Genomic DNA, 18,135 nt, shown 5'->3' with positions numbered 1-18,135 from the left:
AATCACCAGGAGATCCGCCGTCGCCATGGCCACCAGGTAGCGAGTGATACATTTGGAGAGACCGCACTTTCCACGGGACAGGATCACAATCGCCAGCAAGTTCACTGAGAGAAAGAGAGAAACAGAAACAGTGAAATCACCAACCGGGCTGATCAATGAGCTCTCAGTTTAACCGATGTACATGGGCAATGATTGTGTTTATTTATTGGTTTTTCCCCTTGGCTTCTGCCTCCTGTTCCGAAGGAGCAGCTCATTCTGGGAGGTTCCTTTCGGGTGACGGTGGCCCCGGGATCCCTCACCCGACAGCTGAGTCCTCACTTGTGACCCTTGAGATTAAGTTTATTCAGTCGATTCCGACACTGGGAGGTCCGCGGGGCAGGACGTCACCAACTATGAAAGTGAAAGGCGACAAGACGAGTTAAATCAGGAAATACAGACAAGGTGACTCTGGATTTGGCTTAAATCGTAATGCGGGGGAGAAACCTAATGACTTGACCCACACAATACCAGAGACTTTGATTTCAGAAAATACATTGAAAACATGAGCCTGGTATTGAGTTGCTGCCCGTCATCTTTCAGTAATTAATTAGATGAGGTTTCCAGTGGAGTATTGTGAATGGATCATGACACACTATGTCAAGGAATTTAATTCTGTAACGTGCTCCAGTTATAACCAGGTCCAGTCTTTATATCTCAGCACAAGGCGTGAGAAAAACAAAGGACAGTCGGATCCTCGGAATAAGAGATCGTTCCCAGGAGCCGCGCGGTATAAGAACAAATCACCGCCAACTCTCACTCATGGTCTCCAGTTAATCCCCCTCCCGAACCAGTGTCAAGACTGGTTTCCCCACTCTCCACAATAACACACATGGACTGAAGTATACAGTCATCGTCATTCAACTAGTCCAAACAATACTTTAAACATCAAATACATCAAAAGTCCTGTGAAGCCATTTTGCTGAAATATAATTATGATCTGAGAGGAACATTTGACGGGAACACAAGATTGTACCTTCGAGTGAGGAGGACAGTTTCTGTCATATGTTTTATTTATCTGATGCGTATTCCGTTTGTTCCCTGTCTTTCTATCCTGAAGACACTGACTCATGCCGGGATACACAGCCGCAATCTGCTCTCCGGAACCCCAGGCGATCGGTCCTCGGGAAACACGACAATCTCACCCGGTCCTTCCTCGCCCGATCTCCACAACAGGCGCGCTTTCCACCAGGAGGCAGTGGATTACACTCAGGACTGTGCGCCCTGCCTGTTTTACCCCTGCCTGGCCAGGGAGCACCAAGGACACATTTAGACCCCAGACTCGACAGTTCAGCACAGAGCGAGGGTGAGTTACTCGGTGCATTGACCAATGGGACAAGGATGGAAGTTTTAACTGTATCACAAAACGGTGAAGAATAACATTCTACATTTACCAGGCTCAGAGCACAAACAGCAATATCGTTAAACATTCTGTTACTTACACCGTACGTGCTGATAATGACTTACCAGGTACTCCAATTGCTGCCAGAACAGGGCAATAAACGAATTCTATCTGCGTAAATGGAGACAAATGCATTTCTGTGTGGAGACGATGTCTTTCGGTGCTGTGAAGAGGTATGCGAACTGCGATAGTCACCTGAGGAAGGAGGAAGCCTCCGAAAGCTTGTGAATTTAAAATAAAATTGCTGGACTATAACTTGGTGTTGTAAAATTGTTTACAATTGTCAACCCCAGTCCATCACCGGCATCTCCACATCATAGTCAGGTAACGAAGTTAAAACAGCGGGATACTTATATGTAAATAAACCCCTAATGGGATCATTAGATCGCATCCCGACTGACATCACATATTATTTACAGACTCCTGAACAAATAAGTTTTGGTCCCATCTGACCTTTGACTATCACACTCATTAAGGTGACGGAACATTACACATCGACCAGCTGAGTAACCTTTTGGAACAATGAATTGTATAATGAAAGAGTCACAATTTTTAAGTTTAATAAATTACATGAAGATTGAAACCACAAGCACACAGTGTAAGAAATATCGAAACCCAGTTCACCAATGTAACATTTTTACTTGAATCTTCTGTACTCCCATTCCCAGGCCGGTCCTGCTGTTCCCTCTCTCGCCCTACTATGTAATTTAGCACAGTCCGTGTCACCTTGTTTCACTCATTCCCCCTCTTTCTGTCTCTCTCAATTCCCAGGCCTCTCTCCCTCACACAAACTCCTTTTACTTGACTCCCAAATTTCTCTGTCTGTTAATCTACCTCTTTTATTCCCTCTTTCTCTGGAACTCCATTTTCTTCCTGATTTCCTCTCTTTCTGGCTAATGTTAGTTAACTCAAAATGATTTTTGAGACTGAGATTGATAGATTTTTATTTGATGAAGATATCAAGGGATATGGATCAAAGGCGGGTAATTTGAGTTGAGGTACAGATCAGCCATGATCTGACTGAATGGCGGCACAGGATCGAGGGGCTGAATGACCCACTTCTGTTCTTATAAGATAATTTTTCACTTCTTTATTATTGGCCGCAGCTCACACTATGGTCTCAAACGAGTTGTTACTCACTCTTTTCTGCCAGCTGGTGGAATTTACGTTAAAGTCCGGCTGATCTCTGCATCTCAGTGAAAGACAGAGCCAAGCATTGTTCTGGGAGCCTTTGATACTTGTCTGACCGCTGCAGGCAGACCACAGCTCTTAAAGGGACAGTGCACCAAAAATCCTGAACCACAAGCTGAAGGGAAGCAAGCAACAATGTCCCGACAGGTCACTCAGCAGCTGGGCAGCAGCTCATGGCCTAGTGTTTGACGACAGTCCTTTTATCATTTACTCTAAAACCCGAGTCACACACAACATTCTAGAAACACTCAGCGAGTCGGGCCCCATCTGTGGAGAGAACAGACCAATTAACTGAGATCTCAATGAGACGAGGAACAAGACACGGCCCCCTGTGAGAAACAAAGAACTTGCATTTATATAGCACCTTTCACATCCGCCTTTAAGACACTCCGTAAAACCTGCCTATTTGACCGAGCTTTTGGTCACCTGTCCTAATGTCTCCTTATGTGGCTCGGTGTCAAATTTTGTTTTAAAATCGCTCCTTTGAAGCGCCTTGGGACGTTTCACCACCTTAAAGGTGCAATATAAATGCAAGTTATTGTTGATGTTATTCACAGCAAGATTGTTCGTTTCATTTCTTCCTCATTATTGTGGTTCTGACATCGAGGTGAAGAGTGACAGAGAGCAGATTTTAAAACCGTTGGAATATCAGTGAAATTAAATTGTGGCAAGTGAGAAACTCCGAGTCAGTATTGCTCTGTATTTCCTGCATCCAATATTGCAGATGAATGAAAGTGAAGCTTTTGAAGGCAGAAAGTTTAATCGCCCCATCGGAGGAATTGAACTCCTGTCTTTCCACGTGACAGGCGAAGACACTCATCACTATACTGCTGGATAAGGCCATCCCTGATCACTTCCTTGTATCCCTCTGTACCCACATCACCCTTCCCCCTCCAAAACCCACTTCATTCTGTGTTCGCCCATCAAAAAAACCCTCCCCCCAAGTCACTTACAATCACAATTTCAAAGTTCCAACTGTCCAGCCTTTGGCCCTCCATTCACCACGACATTTCTGCAGCGACCGATCTGCTCAATCACACACTCACCTCCACTTTTGATGCGGTTGTCCTCGTTAAAACCATTACTCTCTCTCACACTGTTCGGCCACCCTGGTACAGCTCTCGTCTCCTCTCCCTTAAGCCCAAGGGAAAGGGTACGGTCGCATAGTGATTATGTTACTGGACGAGTAATCCAGTAGGCCCGGACTAATAATCGGGAGTCATGAGTTCAAATCTCCACCACAGGAGCTGGGGAATTTAAAATCAGTTATTTAAATAAAATCTGGACTGAAAAGCTACTGTCAGAAATGGTAACCATGAACATACCGGATTGTCATAAAAACCCCTCTGGTTCACTAATGCCCCCCTCAGGGAAGGAAACATGCCGTCCTCAGACCAATAGCAATGAGGTTGATTCTTAACGGTTCTCTGAAATGGCCTAACAAGCGACTCAGTTGCACAATCCCGCTACGTAATAAGAATAAAACAATACGGGCCACACGCACCGAACAAGGCTCAGGCAATCCAAGCACAGTTGACCCTACGAAGTTCACCTCACGAACATTAGGGGACTTGTGCCAAAATTGGGACAGCTGTCCCAGAGATTGGTCAAGCAACAGCCTGAAATAGCGACACTCACAGAATCATGCCTTTCAGCCAAAGCCCGAGACTCCTCGATCATTATCCCTGGGTATGTCTTGACCCACCAGAGGTGGCAGCACAGTGGTATACAGTCAGGAGGGAGTGGCCGTGACAGTCCGCAACAGTTGACTCTGGACACCATGAAATGTCATGGTTTCAGGTCAAACAAGGGGAAGGAAACCTCCTGCTGATTCCCACTTACCGACCTCCCTCAGCTGATGAATCGTTACTCCTCCCTGTTGAGCACCACTTGGAGGAAGCAGTGAGGGTAGCAAGTGCACCGGATGTACTCTGAGTGGGGAAACCTCACTGTCCATCACCAAGAGTGGTTTGGTAGCACCACTGCTGGCCGAGTCCTGAAGGACATAACTGCCATACTGGGATTGTGGCAGGTGGTGAGAGAACAAACATGAGGGAAAAACCTTTTGGACTTCGTCCACATCAATCTACCTGTCGCAGATGCATCTGCCCATGACAGCATTGGTTGGACCGACCACTGCATAGCCCTTATGGAGAAGAAATTCCGACTTCACACTGTCCAGCATATTGTGTGGTGGCCGTGCTCAATGGGATAGATTCAGAACGGATCTATGCAACTCCAAACTGGTGCTGTGGGCCAACAGCAGCAGCTGAATTGTATTCCACCACAATCTGTAACCTCATGGCCCGGCATATACCTCACTCTACCATTACCAACAAGCCAATGGATCAACCCTGGTTCAATGAGGGGTGTAGAAGAGCGTGTCAGGAGCAGCACCAGGAGTACCTAAAATGAGGTGTCAACCTGGTGAAGCTACAATTGTCCTACAACACAGGACTACATGCAAGCCAAACAACAGAAGTAGCATGCTGGAGAGCACAGCTAAGCAATCCCACAACCAACGGAGCAGATCAAAGCTCTGCAGTCCTGCCACATCCAGTCCTGAATGGTGATGGACAATCATCCTCAATGATGGCAGAGCCCAGCACGTGAGTGCAAAAGACAAGGCTGAAGTGTTTGCAACCATCTTCAGCCGGAAGTGCCAAATGGATGATCCTTCTCGGTCTCCTCCTGAGATCCCCACCATCACAGAAGCCAGTCTTCAGCTAATTCGATTCACCCCACGTGATATCAAGGAACGGCTGAGCGCATTGGATTCAGCAAAGGCAAAGGGCCCTGACAAAATCCCAGCTGCAGTGCTGGAGACTTGTGTTCCAGAACTAGATGCGTCTCTAGCCAAGCTGTTCCAGTACAGCTACAACACTGGCATCTACCCAACAAAGTGGTTAATTGCCCAGGTATGTCCTGTCCACAAAAAACAGGAGAAATCCAATTCATCCAATAACCGCCACATCAGTCTACTCTCAAAGATCAGCAGAGTGATGGAAGGTGTCGTCGACAGTGTTATCAAGCAGCATTTACTCACCAATAACCTTCTCACCGATGCTCAGTTTTGGTTCCACCAGGATCACTCGGCTCCAGACTTCATTACGGCCTTGGTCCAAACATGGACAAAAGAGCTGAATGCCAAAGCTGAGGTGAGAGTGATTGCCCTTGACACCAAGGCAGCTTTTGACCGAGTGTGGCATCAAGGAGCCCTAATAAAATTGAAGTAAATGTGAATCAGAGACAAAACTCTCCAGTGGCTGGCGTCATAGCTAGCACAGAGGAAGATGATAGTGATTGTTGGAGGCCAATCATCTCAGCCCCAGGACATCGCTGCAGGAGTTCCTCAGGGCAGTGTCCGAGGCCCAACCATCTTCAGCTGCTTCATCAATGACATTCACTCCATCATAAGGTCAGAAGTGGGGTGTTCGCTACTGATTGCACTGTGTTCAGTTTCATTCACAACCCCTCAGATAATGAAACAGTCCGTTCTCACATGCAGCAAAACCTGGACAACATCCAGGCTTCGGCGGATAAGTGGCAATTAACATTCACGCCAGACAAGTGACAGGCAATGATCATCTCCAAGAGAGAGTCCAACCACTTCCCCTTGACATTTAATTTCATTACTGTTGCCGAATCGCCCACCATCAACATCCTGGGTGTCACCATTCACCGGAAACTTAACTGGTGAAGCCACATAAATACTGTGGCTACAGGAGCAGATCAGAGGCTGGGTATTCTGCGGCGACTGACTCACCTCCTGACTCCCCAAAGCCTTTCCACCATCAACAAGGCACTAGTCAGGAGTGTGAAGAAATACTCGCCACTTGCCTGGATGAGAGCAGCTCCAACAACACTCAAGAAACTCGACACCATCCAGGACAAAACAGCCCGCTTGATTGGCACCTCATCCACCTTAAACATTCACTCCCTCCACCACCGGCGCACCGTGGCTGCAGTGTGTACCATCCACAGGAAGCAATGCAGCAACTCGCCAAAGCTTCTTCGTAAGGACCTCCCAAAACCTCGACTCTACCACCTAGAAGGAAAAGGGCAGCAGGTACACGGGAACAACACCACCTGCACAGTCCCTTTCAATTCACACACCATCCTGACTTGGAAGTACATCGCTGTTCCTTCATCATCGCTGGGTCAAAATCCTGGAACTCCCCATCTACCAGCACTGTGGGAGTACCTTCACCATACAGACTGCAGCGGTTCAAGAACGGAAGCTCACCACCACCTTCTCAAGGGCAATTAGGGATGAGCAATACCTGCTGGCCTTGCCAGCAATGCCCACATCCCATGAAAGAATTTTAAAAATCATCCAGATAACCTCTGGTCTGTCTCTCCCGATGTTTGAGTCACTCTATGTTTATATGTATGCGTGTGTGTCTGTTTCTTTGTGTAGGTGTGTCTTTCTGTATATTTTTGTGTCTGTCGATGCATGCGTGTGTCTGCGTGTGTCTCACATTTTCTATGTTTTCCTGAATGCGTCTGTTTCTCCTTCTTTCTCTCTCTCACTCTCTCCCGCGCTCCCCACTTAATTTTACTCTGGACATAATTGAACAAAGAGATCAAAAAGTGGTCGGGAAGTCTTTTTTCAACAGTGGCCCGTGGAAAATTAAACAAACTGTCATCAAACAATCGTTCAAAAAGAATCAGTAAAACATGAAGCATCTGTGGTGAATGTCCGGTAACACCCAGCATCGATTCCTCGTTAGTATAGTGGTGAGTATCCCCGCCTGTCACGTGGGAGACAGGGGTTCAATTTCCCGACGAGGAGGTTATTGCTGCTTTAGAAGTTTCACTTTCATTTATCTGCAATATTGGATGTTGAAAATAAAATGATAAACTGACTCGGCCTTTCCCACTTCCACAATTTGATTTCACAGCGATTTTAAAATCTGCTCTCTGCCTCACTCTTCAGCTCGCTGTAAGAACCACAATGATGGGCAAGAAATAAAATGCAGAATTGTGCTGTGGACAGACCGGGTCTGAGTCACCAGCCCGAAACAGGGAGAGACCGATCGAGAGAGAGACAGACAGAAAGAAAAAAGATGGAGATACAGAGAGAGACAGGTCTCGGAACAGGCGCAGATGAGAAAGCAGACTCGGAAGATCTCACATACAGCAATGAAAAGGATGCATGTTTCAGTGAATCTATTTTAACTCCTTCTTTGATGACAGTTTGTTTAACTTTCCACGCGCCACTGCTGAAAGAAGACTTACTTTCTATCTCTTTGTTAGTCAAGGTCCAGAGAAAAATTATGTGGGGAACAGGGAAAAAGTGACAGAAAGAAAGAGACACTCAGAAACGGGTAGAAAAAGTGAGACACACGCAGACATATTCACACATACACAAACACACACATTCATAGCTACATACACACTCACACAAAGACACACCGGCATGTACACACAAACATACACCCTCCAATAACCTGAAAGTAACACAGGACTACTTGCCAAACAGCAGAAGCAGCATGTTATAGACAGAGCAAAGCAATCCCACAACCAACGGATCTTCCGCAGTCCTGCCACACCCAGTTGTGAATGGTGGTGGTCAATTAAACAACTAACGGGAGGAGGCTCTGTGAACATCCCCATCCTCAATGATGGTAAAGCCCAGCACGTGAGTGCAAAAGACAAGGCTGAGCTGTGAGCAACCATCTTCAGCCAGAAGTGTCGGGTGGATGATCCATCTCGGCCTCCTCCCGATATCCCCACCATCACAGAAGCAAGTCTTACATCGAGGTGAAGAATGACGCACAGAGCAGATTTTAAAACCGCTGGAATATCAGTTCATTTAAATTGAGGAAAGTGGGAATCTCCGAGTCAGTTTTACACTGCACTTTCCACATCCAATATTGGAGATAAAAGCTTTTGAAGGCAGCGAAAGTTTAACCTCCTCGTCGGGGAATTGAACCCCGGTCTCCCGCGTGACAGGCGGGGATACTCACCACTATACTAACGAGGAACTACGATATTGATTCTACACTCACCCCAGATGGTGTTAAAAATGCTTCATGTGTCAGTGAATTTCATTCAACTATTTATTTGATCACAGTTTGTTTAATTTTCCACGGGCCACCGTTGAAAGAACCTTTAACATTTCCATCTCTTTGTTAGACAACGAACAACTGACTCTGTCTTTCTTTCGTTCTTTCTTTCTCTTTTATCGTGGTGAGTTGCCCCGCCTTCGTCCGTGGTTTAATTCCCCGACGGGGAGGAAGCATTTATGAGACGCCAACTTTAATTTTATGTCTTCGCCAAGCTTCTTCCAGATGTTTGATTTTCCTCCCCGCCTTTTTTCCACGAGAGTGCCCTCCTTCCCCCCCGGCCGAGGCCTTGTGTTGTTTTTTTATTCTTCGAGTGTGTTCATGTGCAGTCAACAATAAACCCAGAATATGTGTCATAATAATTTTTTTCCCTTGTGTTTTCGGCCCTCTTTCATAAGAAGGGGGGGTTTGGGTGGTTTTTTTTGTCGACTGGAAGTTCAGTCAGAATGAGGCTTTTTTCCCCCCTTTTTCCTTGTGTGTTTTTAGGCCCCCCTTTTATAAGTAGTGGGGGGGCGGTTCAGGGTGTGTTCATGTGCAATAAACCAAAAAACCCAAAATAAGTGTCAAATAATAATTTTATTATTTCGGTCCAGGATGCACTCCAGTTTCGTCTAGTTTTCTCGTTTAGCCTCATCTGGGACAATTGGAGTCAGCTGACTGCAGGTTTTGTATAAAAGGTGCTGGTTGGTGGGTAAAGTGATAGTTGAGTTGTTTGGTATCATGGGGGATTTAGTGGTGAGAGGTTTGTTCCCAGTGCTGGTGTTAGTTGGAGTGGTTTGTTGCTCTGACATTTGGCAACAGTTTCGAGGGCAGAGATTTCCATGGAGAAGAGTAAAACCCACCCCTGTGCCCCAGAGAGTCCCTTCCCCTGTCCCTCCCTTTGGTTCCCATTTCAGTGTGTCTGAGGGGAGAAGTCTGTCCCCACTGCAGACTGTGATGGTGCAGTGTGGAGAGCAGAACCTGCTGGTGAGGGGAGACATGGATTTATTTAGAACCAGGCACCTGATTAAAGCTGCTGACCTGACCCTGGGGACAGCAGGTTGTTGGCCAACTGGGATCTACTCTCAGAACCACACTGTCCTCTTTGACTATGGGCTCCATGAATGTGGCAGCAGATTGCAGGTAATGTGATTCCTCAACTCTTGCTCCAATTTCACTGTGTAGATTACTGCCCACTCAGAACTCATTAACATCGGGTGAAACTCCAGCCACTGAGGAGATCCCTGAATGAAATCTGTGTATAAATTCTTGCCCACTGTTAAATATCACCCTGTGTGAAACTACTTCTTTATGTTGCCATGTCTATCTTAGCTTCATATTTAAAAAGAACTTCAACTAGTCACTGAGGGACTGCATCTTTCTTAAATGGGTCATTACTACTCTAACTGAGATTCAATTCTATTGGCCTTGAACCTTCACCTTCATTTCTCCAAACCACTCTGTTTTGTGCCTCAATTGATTTATCTTTTCTGTGCCTTCCTGTGGATATTCAGGCCTGTTGCCTCAACTTGTGGTCAATGAATGTTCAGTGTGGAAGTTCCTGTTGAGACTTCTCTCGAAAGATGAAACAAGTGGAATAATAATTGGGATACAATGTATTAAAGGGGAACTCCACTTTTGGTTATTACACCTGCCAATCCCCTTGATTCCATGGATACAGATGAGGTTTAAAAGTGATGTTGTGTTTTGTGCTCCATATCAGGGGTAACTTGAAGCCCCTTAAGGTGAAAGCTCTATTCTATTTGGGAAAGAATGCTCATCAAATCTGGCTGTGCCAATCATTTCAGGGTTTCTGACTGCAGGCCTGAAGTCCCCTGTAATAGAAGGTGGACTGAGCAGAGTAACAGAGGCTGCTGCAGGCAACTTCTGCCAATGGTGGAGCTGCTTCAATCATGTGTCATTGAGGAGCAGCTGAAACCCCTTAAACTGCTGTTTAACAGGGCAGGAAAATGACCAGAAATAGCTCTTGTCCAATAAGACCAGCTCTTCATTCCTTTACCTGATGTCTTTCAGATGGCTGGAGATTTCCTGGTCTACACCACCCACCTGAACCACACCCCAAATGCTTGTGGATCTGTCATTGTGAGAACTAATGGAGCAATCATTCCCATTGAGTGCCACTATTTTAGGTAAGAATCTTTACTCTATTGCAAATAAGGTCTACAGCAGGTGCAGTTCTCTGAAGTTGTCCTGAAATTACACGCCTGTCCTTCCAGGAAGGGCAATGTGAGCAGTGACCCGATCAAGCCCACCTGGATCCCATTCAGCTCGACCAAGTCTGGAGAAGGGCTTCTGTCATTCTCACTGTGTCTTATGAACGGTATGTGATGGGTGGATGGGGAGTGCTTTTCTGTCGTTTCCCACTGGGAGTTACACCCACTGTCTCCAACCCTTGTCCTCTTGTACTTCAGATGACTGGCTTACAGAGCGCACCTCGACTGTCCACTACCTGGGTGACCTCATTCACATTGAGGCCTCTGTTTCAATGACCAACCACATGCCCTTGAAGCTCTACATTGACAGCTGTGCAGCTACATTGAGCCCAGACAAGGATTCCACCCCAAGATACAACATCATTGACTACCATGGGTAAGGAGCTCTCTGCCTATTCCAGCTGGTTATGTCCCAAAGGTTCACTTAATTCACTTTCTGTTTTTTAAATCTTTCTTCAGTTGCCTCCTGGACAGCAAAGCTGAGGACTCCTTTTCAACCTTTGTGTTGCCAAGAGTGAACGTGAGCTGGACAAACTCCAGTTTGACCTGGATGCGTTCCGCTTCTTTGGAGATGACCGTTCCTTGGTAAGAAGAAGCCAAACATTGGGTTCCCCATGTTGGGAGGAGGTCACTAAATAACAACTTGTATTGAATGTGTCCCTCAGATTTTCATCACCTGTCACCTGAAAGTTGCTGCAGTGGATCGGAGAGATTCCATGAACAAAGCTTGTACTTTCCAGAATATGTAAGTTCCCTCTCTTGCTCAGGGATGTGTTGTATTAAAGGGTGATGGACAACCTGGTTGATAAACTGATTCTCTGGTTTAGCTCGACCCCATTGGAAGAGTTGACCAATGACGTGTGCGCCTGTTGTCGTCTGGGTATCTGCAGTGCTCGGAGGGAATTCTGACTTGATTCCAGAGGAAGGAGGGATCTTGTATCTGGACCTGGTAGGACATTGATCCTCTCTATGTTGGAGGTCACCCTTTACCCTCTCTAACTGGAATGTTTGATATTGCAGGGAGTGATGCTGAATTGAAGTGGGAGGGTGAGGCCTCACTTGGACCCCTGGTCATTCTGGATCCTGAAGTGTCAGACCTGGCAACTGAGCCCCTTAATGATGTTGAGCAAAGGATGCAGGAGAGGTCTCCAGGTGGTGAGTTGGCGGACTGCTGGTTTCCATTTTCCCCTCAATATTTCCTTCACTCACTGACCATTGGTTTCTTCTTCCGTTTTAGGTGTGGAGTCTGAGGTGGTCCTGATCCTGATCCTGGCCCTGACTGTGACCGCTGTCTCTGATCTCTGCTTTTTTTTTCTTAGGCCCCCCTTTTATAATTAGTGGGGGTTTAGGGTGTGTTTGTGCAGAAAACCAAAAACCAGTGTCAAATTAAGATTTTATTATTTTTGTCCAGGATGCTCTCCAGCCCCTGCAGTGCCCATCGGCGGAGATGGTGTCGCCATATTCCATCGAGCTACACCCACCCCAAGTCTCAGGCCGACTAATAACAAAGGCCTTGCAAAAGAAAACCTCCTCTCCCCAATTCCCACTGTTTGGAGAGGGGCTCCTTTGCAGGATTTTGTAAAAAAGAATATCCGTGATAGTGGGAGGGAGGGATGGTCGAATGGGAAGGAGGGAGTCTGCAGGGGTGGGCTGCTGCAGAAGTAGGTGGAAGAGGGGCGGGGTTGCACCTTAACAGGTGGATCTTCTGGTGGGCAGGGGGAGGAGATGTCTTCCCCTAGACAGCTGGAGCTGCCCAGTCCTCCACAGATTGAAAAGTAACTTCACCCAGGCAGCTCCAGCTGTCCTGGGCCAGACACTGGGGGGAAACCCCCTGTTCTGTATGATCTTTCCTCCCCCGACCTTCAGTTGGTCACACTGCACCGCACCGACCTCCTCTTCCCCCCCCCCCTCCTCTGTTGGATGGTATCGGTCAGCAGCAGCACACCCCTCAGTGAATGGTGGTCGTCTTCTTCCTCCTTCCTCCCTGTTGGTTGTTTGTTCCTCTCCTTCTCCTGGATTCAGTTATACAAGCAAGGGCTAGTTCTTTTCACCCTGCTCTCCACCCAGAGCTTTAACTCTGACCTCTGCTCCACTCAGCAGTATTAACTGGCAAGTTCAGTCAGGCTGATCCCTGGATGGATTGATGGTCTGTCTGAAAGACATCCAATCGTATCCCAACAGTGACTCCTTATTTTTTCTTTTAGAAATTTATGAAATAGGACATTGGAAGTGATTGAATGAAAGGAGCATCCGAAAGACATTGAGTTGTATCAAAAACAGTTTTTTACTATTTTCACCACTCCGCTCAGCTCAGGAGTGTGGGATGGAAGAGCAGCCGGGGGTTTATCAGCTACTCTTTTTCTGATGAGTCTGAAAGACATCCAATCGCATCAAAGCAGTGACCTTTTTGCTGTTTTTAGCAGCCAGGATTTTTTCGTGACTTTTTTCCATTCCCAACAGCGACATTTTTTAGGCCCCCCTTTTAAAAGGAGGGGGATTTAGGGTGTTTTTATGTGCAAAAATCCCAAAGAAAAACCAAAACCAGTTTCAAATTATAATTTTATTTTCCTCGTCCAGGATGCACTCCAGCCCCTGCGGTGCCCACCGGTCGCGGAAAGCCTCAAGCGTACCGGCAGACACCGCGTGCTCCATCTCCAGGGCCACCCGGGCGCGGAGCATTCCGCGGAAGAGAGGCAGACAGTCCGAGCGACCGCCCCCACGGGCCGCAAGCAACCTGGACCTGTGGATGGCCACCTTGGACAGGCCCACGAGGACGTCCGCCGGCCTGCCCGCCCCCCTCCTCAGCAGGCGGCCAAAGATCAGGAGCGTGGGACTGAATTGCAGCCAGAACCTGAGGAGCAGCCCCTCCAAATAATCACAGGGGCTGCAGTCTCCCACACCCCGTGAACAAATGAAACACGGACTCCTCCAGGCCGCAGAAATTGCAGGCGGCCTGGGAGTCCGTAAAATGGGGTAAACGCCTATTGCACGCGACTGCTCCATGCAACACTCTCCACCCCAGATGCCCGATGTAACACGGGAGGATCCCCGAGTAGAGAGCCCCCCCCACTGGGGACCCCCGCCTCTGCCGGATGGCAGGCCAGGGCGTGTCCGGGCGAGAGACGAGGGCGAGGAAGTGGAGTGTGTGCAGGAGCAGCCCGTACAGGAAATCCCTCCGCGCGGAGTGAAAAGGCACGGAGGGAATTTCCCAGACAGCTGAAGTTGTGAGGCGCAGCCTCCCGAGCCAGACTCAGCGGAGCGTCCAGCTGGTCGGCGTCCACCGGGCTGACCTTTGGCAGGTCCTCCCACAAAACTCTGCGCGCTTCCTCACTGGACGGCTCTGGAGAGAACAGAGCCTCGTAGTAGGATCGAGCCCGGGCCCTGACTCCCTCCGGGTCCGAGACGAGGGACCCGTCGTCGGCCAGCAGCGTAAGGAGATGCTTACGGGCCCCCCCGCCGCTTTTCCAGCGAGGTCCAGTTGCAGGTCCCTCAGAGCATCCTTCTCTTTGTATGCCCACCGCAGGGCCGGATCCTCGGCGGTCTGACCGAGACGGGACTCCAGGCCAAGCACCCCCTGCTCCAACCGCCTGACCTCGGACTCCCGTCTCTTAATCGACCCCCTCGCGTACTCTTGACAGAAGAGGCGGACGTGAGCCTTGCCCACGTCCCACCATAGCCTCAAGGAGGAGAAGCCTCCCCGCTTCCCTCTCCAGTCGCTCCAGAACAGACTGAACGAGTCCCGGAACCGCGCGTCCTCCAGCAGCCGGTTGTTAAAGTGCCAGTACGCGGACCCCGACCGTGCGCGGAGCAGAGCGAGCTCCATCCACACCAGGTGGTGGTCCGAGCACGACAGCGGCCAGATGGAGGCCGACGGGACGCAGGAGGCGTACGCCCGCGAAACGTACAGGCGGTCGATTCTGGTGCTCCCTCCTGCAGCCCTCACAAAGGTGAACTGGCCGGAGTCGGGATGGAGATTCCGCCAGACGTCCACCAAGTCGAAGGACCCGACCAGGTCCCTCAACTTCCCCGTCGCCGACCGGCGATCCGCGGGACAGGAGCGGTCCCTCGCCTCGAGGGTACGGTTAAAATCCCCCCCGAGGATAATGCACTCGCCGGCGTCGACGGAGTTCAGGTAAGTGGACACTTCCTCAAAGAAGCTCACTTGCTCGGCTCCGGACCAGGGGGCGTACACGTTCACCAGGTGAAGCGGCACGTCCCCGTGGCGAAGGGCTACGTGGAGCAAGCGGCCCGGCACCGGCTCCTTGACCCCCAAGATCTCCGGCTGAAAAGTCGGGGCCAACAAGATGGCCACCCCGCTCGAAACGCTGGCGAGGTGACTCAAGTAGACCCCCCCTCCCCATTCCAGGATCCACGTGGCCTCGTCTCCCGGAACGGTGTGGGTTTCCTGCAGAAAGCACACCGCATACTTCCCGTCCCGCAGGACCGAGAACTTGTCAAATCTACGGCGGGCGTCTCTGCCGCCGTTGATGTTGAGGCTGGCTATGGTTATCTCCATGGCAAGAGCACAGCGCAACCTACTTAAACCTAACGCGCGGAGGGAGCGGGGCCGCTAGTCGACCTCCTTTCCTCCCCCCCCCCCCCCCCCCCCACCAGAGCCCGGTGAGGAGGGATCTGAGCCGGCGCAACCCGACCCTGCCGCCGTCCTCTTCCGCGGTCACGGACGCGACGGCGGCCCGGACCGAGCAGATTAATTGCGCCAGCTCCGACCAACGGTCGCGGGCCAGCCGGACGCCATCGCGACGATGGGTCCAAACGGACACAAAATCCCGGAGTTCCTCAACGGGGATGAGGGGAGACTCGGTGCCGGGCAAGAGGGTGTCCACCACCTCACTAAATCCTCCCCAGTGCCCACCACCGAGCCCCCGACCTCCTCCGGGCCATCGTCGCCCGCGGCCGACCCACTCCCCGCACAGGGTGCGGAGAACGGGACGGCCGCGCCGGCCGGCCCCACCTCTGTCACGATCCCACCCCCAGGATCGTCGGCAGGAGTCCTCCCCGGGCTCTACCGGGGGGTCCGGGTCAGAGGGCGGCTCCGGGCGAGGACCCTTCCCAGCCTCCGAGCGGTGGGAAACTGCCACCCGGATATAATGGGAAACCGGGGAGAACGTAAACTCCAGTTCTCCCACCTCCCCCGGCTCCATGCCCAGAGACTGGGAGGAGGGGGTCCCCCCACCCACGTCTCCACCGACCGACCCGGCCGGTGATATGTTCCTATTAAATCCCGCCATCAGGTCGAGCAGGTCCTGGGAGAGGTCCAGCCGAGGGCAGACGAATCCGGCCCCTTCGGCCTCGCCCGCCCCGGCACCCAGGACCCCCGACCCGGTGAACGGGATGCTCGCATCGGTGCACGAATCCGCGACCACCCCTTTTGGCAGGGTCTCTCCATCCCCCCCCCCGGGAGGCACGGGCACGATCTCCTCCCCCCGAGAGGTGGATGACCCCCGCTGGCGGTGGGAAATGGAGGGTGGGGTCGCAGGATCCGCCGCCGACTCCCTTTCCGCGGGGGGCCGTCCCTTGGCAGGGTTCCCCTCCGCTTCCAGGGAGCGGCGCCTTTTCTGCTTTCCGGAGGGTGGCGGAGGGAGGGTGAGCCCTATGTCTGCTGGGGGCCCCTCCCTCCCGAATACCCGCCAGCCCGGGCTCTGCCGTGACCGCGAGTTGCCGTTTGGCCGCGGTCACGACCTCGGGCTGGCTGGAAGGCTTTCCAACCCGGGGACCAGCCTCCCGATGTCTACTCTTCTTCCGCGCCTTCTTCGGGCGAGGGTTCCCTCCCTCTCCCCCGGCGGAGGCCTCGTCGGCACCCTCCGCCCTCGCAGTTGACTCTCCCGACGCGGGGGCGGGGTTGGGGGGAGGAGCGGTGGCGGCGCCAGCCTCGGCCGCCGGAGCTGCTTTGGCGGCCTGGGAGGCGGGGCAGTTCTTCCTCAGGTGCCCCACCTCCTTACAGGCATGGCACCGCCCACCCTCTGCCGTCCAGAAGACGCGGTAGGCGGTCCCCTCATGGAGGGCGTTAAAGCCCCCCTCCGTCACCTCCTCCCGCGCCAGCTTGATAAACGCCTGGCGACGGAAGGAGTAAACATGACGGAGGCTGGTCTCCCTGAGGCCGAGCGACAGCGGCGTTACCCCCGACCTCACCTCCCCCAGTTGACGCAGGTGAGGGAGGAGGAGCTCATCCGGCAGGAAGGGCGGGACGTTTGATAAAATGACTCGCTGCGCGGTGGCCTCCAGCGGGTCCACCGGCAGGAAGGTCCCGCCAACCGTGAGCCCCTTACTAAGGGCCAGGGACACCGCCCGCTCGGACCTCAGGAAGACTACAGCCTTCCCGTACACTTTCGAGGCCGCGACGATGGCCGAGGGGCCGACAACCTCGGCCATGGCCTTCACGCAGGCCTCAATCGTCATGCCGGGGTGGGCATAGGCCTTGACCCCGTGCTTCCTCGTCACGAGGCGGAATGGCGCCGGGCCAGCAGGAGTAGCACGAGCAGCGGGAGCAGCAGCCGCAGTAACGCCCGCATACGTCCTGCTGGGTCCCGGCACTGGCGAAGATGGTGTTGCCATTCTCTTGTACGCCACGCCCACCCCAAATCTTAGGTCTTCCAGGTATTTTCCTTTTTTTTTTGTTGGACCAAAAGCCCAAGGAAACCTCCTCTCCCCAAAATGGTACTGATCTATTGGGAGAGGGGCTCCTTTTCTGGGGCGTTTTTCCTTTTTGTTTTTAAATGCGGAAACCACAAGAGAGAGAGGGAGGGATGTTCCTTAAAGAGGAAGGAGGGAGTCTGCAGGGGCGGGCCGCTGCAGAAATGTCTCTGGAGGGAAGGAACGTACACGTACACGGGTGGCCGATAACGTGGAGTCTTCCGGTGGGCAGGGGGAGGAGATGTCTTCTCCCAGACAGCCGGAGCTGCCTCGGCTCAGTCCTCCACAGATGGCAAAAGTTTCTTCACCCAGGCAGCTCCAGCTGTCCCGGGCCAGACACTTGGGGGCGGAATCCCCTGGTCGAAAAAGATCTTCTTAACTCCCCCTACCTTCAGTCGGCCACCCCGATCGCCGCCGACCACCTCTTCCTGCTGTTTAAGGCTGACAGCAGCAGCACACCCCTCGCAGCTGCTTGATATTTTTTTTTTTCGCCTCCTTCTTTCTTTCTCCCTCCTTCCCTCTCGATGGCTCTCCTCTCCTCTGTGCTCTGCACCTGCTTGCAGCACTTCCG

At 51.3% G+C, this 18,135-nt stretch overlaps 1 protein-coding gene and 1 non-coding gene across 3 annotated transcripts in view; one reads left to right on the top strand and one right to left on the bottom strand.

Annotated features, from left to right (window-relative positions):
- LOC137309990 (zona pellucida sperm-binding protein 3-like) overlaps window positions 1–11,740 on the top strand; it is a 41,349-nt gene extending 29,609 nt beyond the window's left edge. The window contains exons 1-6 of one of the 2 annotated variants that reach the window (XM_067977991.1): window positions 9,504–9,822; window positions 10,714–10,829; window positions 10,917–11,020; window positions 11,112–11,289; window positions 11,373–11,498; window positions 11,579–11,735. In XM_067977991.1, the coding sequence (XP_067834092.1) occupies window positions 9,637–9,822; window positions 10,714–10,829; window positions 10,917–11,020; window positions 11,112–11,289; window positions 11,373–11,498; window position 11,579 (711 nt within the window). In that variant the 5' untranslated portion in view covers window positions 9,504–9,636 and the 3' untranslated portion in view covers window positions 11,580–11,735. Of the gene's footprint in view, window positions 1–9,503; window positions 9,823–10,713; window positions 10,830–10,916; window positions 11,021–11,111; window positions 11,290–11,372; window positions 11,499–11,578 lie in introns of those variants that run through there. The other variant, XM_067977992.1, reaches the window with a different exon arrangement.
- Window positions 8,547–8,618, bottom strand: trnad-guc (transfer RNA aspartic acid (anticodon GUC)). Its single transcript has one exon. It is a non-coding gene; the product is annotated as a tRNA-Asp (tRNA).
- Window positions 11,741–18,135: the final 6,395 nt, after the last annotated feature.

The sequence above is a fragment of the Heptranchias perlo genome, unplaced genomic scaffold (assembly GCF_035084215.1).
Source record: "Heptranchias perlo isolate sHepPer1 unplaced genomic scaffold, sHepPer1.hap1 HAP1_SCAFFOLD_199, whole genome shotgun sequence".
In the NCBI taxonomy this organism is placed as follows: domain Eukaryota; kingdom Metazoa; phylum Chordata; class Chondrichthyes; order Hexanchiformes; family Hexanchidae; genus Heptranchias; species Heptranchias perlo.
This window is presented reverse-complemented; position numbering and strand designations above follow the sequence as displayed.